We start from the raw sequence: 4265 nt of genomic DNA on the forward strand, positions 1-4265 counted from the left end.
CGACAATGTGGGCTACGCTTCGGACCACCTTGGGGACCACTTTCTTTAGGGCCAGTATTCACCTCGCGTTCACCTATTACTTGTTCAGCTTCTCTTGCATCAGCAAGCAACTCGTCAAAACTTTTAATTTTATGCCGAAAAACTCTCTCTCTGATCTGAGCGTGCAACATGCCAAACACCATATCAATTTGATCAGCCTCGTTCGGTATTCTTTCCAACTGGGCGAAAAGGGTTCTCTTCTTACGAATAAAAGTGTCTGTAGGCTCAGTCCTCTGTTGTTTTGTTTCATTTATTTCAGCTTAAAAGCGCAAAACTGGCTTAGGGGGTGAGAAAGCGTCACGGATCATCTTCACAACATCGGCAAAAGTTGTGGCCTTCGATTTGACTCCACGCCACCATTCCGCATCATCACCTTCCAGCAACATCGACATGCCATTTACCGCATTTGCATCAGAAATTGATTCAACCGTTTTGTACGTTGAAATTTCAGAGATGAATTCCTTTAGTTTGAATTCTTTTAGTTTGAAGAGTTCCGTCCATCGGCTGGCAACGTCTTCAACAATTAAAGTCCACTTGTATCCATCTTCAGTTTGAGAAGGCGGACCAAACAAATCTGCTGCTACCACCTCAAATTGCTGCTTGCTGCTTGTCGTTTGCAAAAGTCCAGCAGGTTTTAAGTTCGTTGCTTTGAAACGTTGGCAATGAATACAGTTTTTTACATATTTAGCTATTTCGCTTCTCATCCCAGGCCAAAAATATCTACTGGCAATCGTTCTCTCTGTTCCATAATGACCTGCAGTGCTGTCATCGTGATAGCTTTTCAAAATTTCCGACCGTTCATGTTCCGGTATGACCAATTGTGCATCATCACAATCATCGTTTCCATAACAATAAAGTATTCCATCATTAAGAATATAACTTCTATTGATCCACTTTAGGGAATTTTCATAGTCTTTCTTCTCTAATTTGTGTCACACTTTTATTTGGGATGTCTACAATGAAGGCACAAATACAATTTTCTTTACTGTCATGATCATCTTCTGTACATGGTGGTCTGGACAGCATGCCAGCAACGGCATTTCTTTTGCCTGGGAGATATTCAATGGAGAAACTGTATTGTTGAATCTGTAGTCCCCATCTCGCAAGTCGTCCCGTTGGCGATTTAATGCTTAAAAGCCACTTCAATGGTTGGTGATCCGTCAGGAGCCTTACTTCTCCGCCTTCAATGTATCCTCGAAATTTATTACAAGCCCAAACTATGGCTAAGGCCTCCCATTCAGTGGTGGAGTAATTACGCTCAGCACTATTTAATAGTCGGCTACCGTATTCTATCGGGTGTTCCTCTTGACCCTCCCCCTGGAGTAAAACTGGTCCCAAAGCGTATGCACTAGCATCTGTATGAATAGCAAATGGCGTATTGTCTATCGCTTGTCTCAAAATAGGTGGGGCAGTCAAGGGCATCTTTAACGAATCAAAAGCACGCTGCTCAATTTCTCTCCACTTCCATACAGCTGCTTTCTTTGTTAAATTGGTCAACGGTCTAGCAATCTCAGCGTATCCGTTGATGAAACGTCTATACCAGGAACACGTTTGAATGAAGGATATTAACTCTTTGGTATTTCTGGGTTCTTTACGCTCAACAATTGCCTGCCTGTATCTTGCCTGGATCAACGCCTATGGCGTCAGGCGTTAGAATATGTCCAAGGAACTTCACACTTGAACAGCAAAATTTACATTTCTGGTTATTCAGACGAAGATTAAATAAAATCAGTCTTTCCAAGACCAGTTGGAGGTCATACAAATGTGACTTGAAAGTTTCAGAACAGATGATGATATGATCTCAATAGGCTAGGATGCATATATTCGGAAGTCCAACTTTAAATCGATTAATCAGCCGCTGAAAGGTGGCGGGTGCATATCTTAAACCAAATGGCATTCGCTTGAACCAAAATGTTCTAAAGGGTGTTATTAGGCAAGTCTTATCACGGTCTTCCAGTGCAACTTCAACTTGGTAGTAGCCACTCTGCAAATCCAAAGTTGTCACATACTCGGTGCTTTTTGCAGCGTGTAACAAATCATCCATGCGAGGCAGTGGATATCTATCTGATAAAGTGATGTCGTTAAGTTTCCTATAGTCCACACAAACTCGAACAGAACCATCACAACTGGGGATGCCCAGGCGGAATCACATTCCTCAATGATGTCATTTTCTAACATGACCTCAATTTCTCGCTTTAATTCACCTGTTTTCGCAAAAGACAGCCGGTACGGTGGTGAAAAGATAGGTGCGTGATTACCTGTATCTATTTTATGTACAGCATATGGTGTGGGTTTACCAGAGACAGAAAAAACTTTCTCAAATTTAACCAATAGATCTTCCATTTCTTGTTTTGCATCCTCGCTGAGGTTTATACCGTCGGAGTTTTTGAGAATCTTGTACAAAAATAGGTTAAGTGGGACAAACATCGAATCTGTATCCTATTGGTTCTTTTTTGATGTACTTGGGAACAATTCACTATGTTTAGTTCTTTCGGGTGTGACCATATCTGGTGGTATAGAATCTCTAAAAATTGACTGGATTGAATGAGGAGAGTAATCATTTTGATGGTAATCTGGACCATACGATTCAAACTCAGATACGAAATTTTGGCAAGTTCTTTTGGGGGTGATAAATTTGGGCTCAACATGTTCAGCTGCAACTTCCGTCGCCTTACGCTTGGGATGTGTCTCTACCACTTTTATCGTTTCAAACAAATTCAATTCCAATGGCCATTCCTCAGCAAAATCAAAAACTTGGGTTGGACTACCTTCGAAGTGCCAATGTCTCTGTCCCAAATTTAAAACAATTTGTGCATGTTCTAGAAAGTCAGTGCCTAGTAATGTGCGATTATTCTTGTCGTCTGGAAATATCAAAAACTTTACGTCCAAGCTTCTGCCACCTATGCCAATTTTACATGTCGTCGTAAGGAACTTTTGCATATTTGTTGTACCATCGCCAATTACTTTTTGACAATCCACCGTTTCAAACTTGCAGCCTTTGAATTTCATTATGCGCTTTAAATTGTTTCTCAAAACAGTTTTCCTCCGTGTGCCCCTTCTTACGACAATGTGGGCTACGCTTCGGACCACCTTGGGGACCACTTTCTTTAGGGCCAGTATTCACCTCGCGTTCACCTATTACTTGTTCAGCTTCTCTTGCATCAGCAAGCAACTCTCTCTCTGATCTGAGCGTGCAACATGCCAAACACCATATCAATTTGATCAGCCTCGTTCGGTATTCTTTCCAACTGGGCGAAAAGGGTTCTCTTCTTACGAATAAAAGTGTCTGTAGGCTCAGTCCTCTGTTGTTTTGTTTCATTTATTTCAGCTTAAAAGCGCAAAACTGGCTTAGGGGGTGAGAAAGCGTCACGGATCATCTTCACAACATCGGCAAAAGTCGTGGCCTTCGATTTGACTCCACGCCACCATTCCGCATCATCACCTTCCAGCAACATCGACATGCCATTTACCGCATTTGCATCAGAAATTGATTCAACCGTTTTGTACGTTGAAATTTCAGAGATGAATTCCTCCACTTTTACCGGATTCAGCTCTCCATTGTACCTCGAACGGCAGCCACTGAAAGAGCCACATTTCTCGCTTTGCTTGTTAACAGCACCTAGCAATTCCTTAAATTGTTCCGTCGAAAGAGACACCATATTTGTTTTTGCAGCAATACGTTGACTTCGACGCAGTAATTCGTCCTTAAAACCTTCAGCCACGTTTTCGCCAAAACAAGAAAACAAACAAAAAATATCAGCAATCAAGACAGTTGTTCTGGCTATTTCCAGACTAATATGGCCACGCATTGTCCACAAAAGTCGGTATATCAATTCCAAGAACTTCCAAATACTGCCAAAAATACACCAGGTCGTTATTCGGGCCACTCAGTTGGGTAACAGCAATCAAGACAGTTGTTCTGGCTATTTCCAGACTAATAGGGCCACGGATTGTCCACTAAAGGCTTTGAAAAAGAAATGGTGTGGGCAACCGCAATGTTCGTCACCAATTAACACACACACACCATTATTTTTACTAACTACAATAACAACAACAGCACAGCAGAAGGCTTTGCAAAAGAAATGGTGTGGGCAACGAGCGTCACCAATTAACACACACCACTATTTATTATTAAAACAATCAAAAGCAGCACACACCATAACAACAACAATACGAGCCCGTACAGCAGACCCAATATCCATTGCTGCTACGATGCGTGCTAGCCA

At 41.9% G+C, this 4265-nt stretch overlaps 1 protein-coding gene across 1 annotated transcript; it reads right to left on the reverse strand.

The window, feature by feature from the left end:
* Positions 1–3368: 3368 nt before the first annotated feature.
* LOC141388192 (activity-regulated cytoskeleton associated protein 2-like) lies at positions 3369–3698 on the reverse strand. Its single transcript, XM_073958217.1, has one exon. The coding sequence runs from the start codon at positions 3696–3698 to the stop codon at positions 3369–3371; it is 330 nt and encodes a 109-aa protein (XP_073814318.1).
* Positions 3699–4265: the final 567 nt, after the last annotated feature.

Source organism: Musca autumnalis, unplaced genomic scaffold (assembly GCF_047663935.1).
Source record: "Musca autumnalis isolate F117 unplaced genomic scaffold, ASM4766393v1 scaffold_7, whole genome shotgun sequence".
NCBI lineage: Eukaryota > Metazoa > Arthropoda > Insecta > Diptera > Muscidae > Musca > Musca autumnalis.

Bases quoted from the DNA above. Each gene is read 5' to 3' on its own strand.
- LOC141388192 (XM_073958217.1), bottom strand. From the start codon at position 3,698: ATGGTGTCTCTTTCGACGGAACAATTTAAGGAATTGCTAGGTGCTGTT.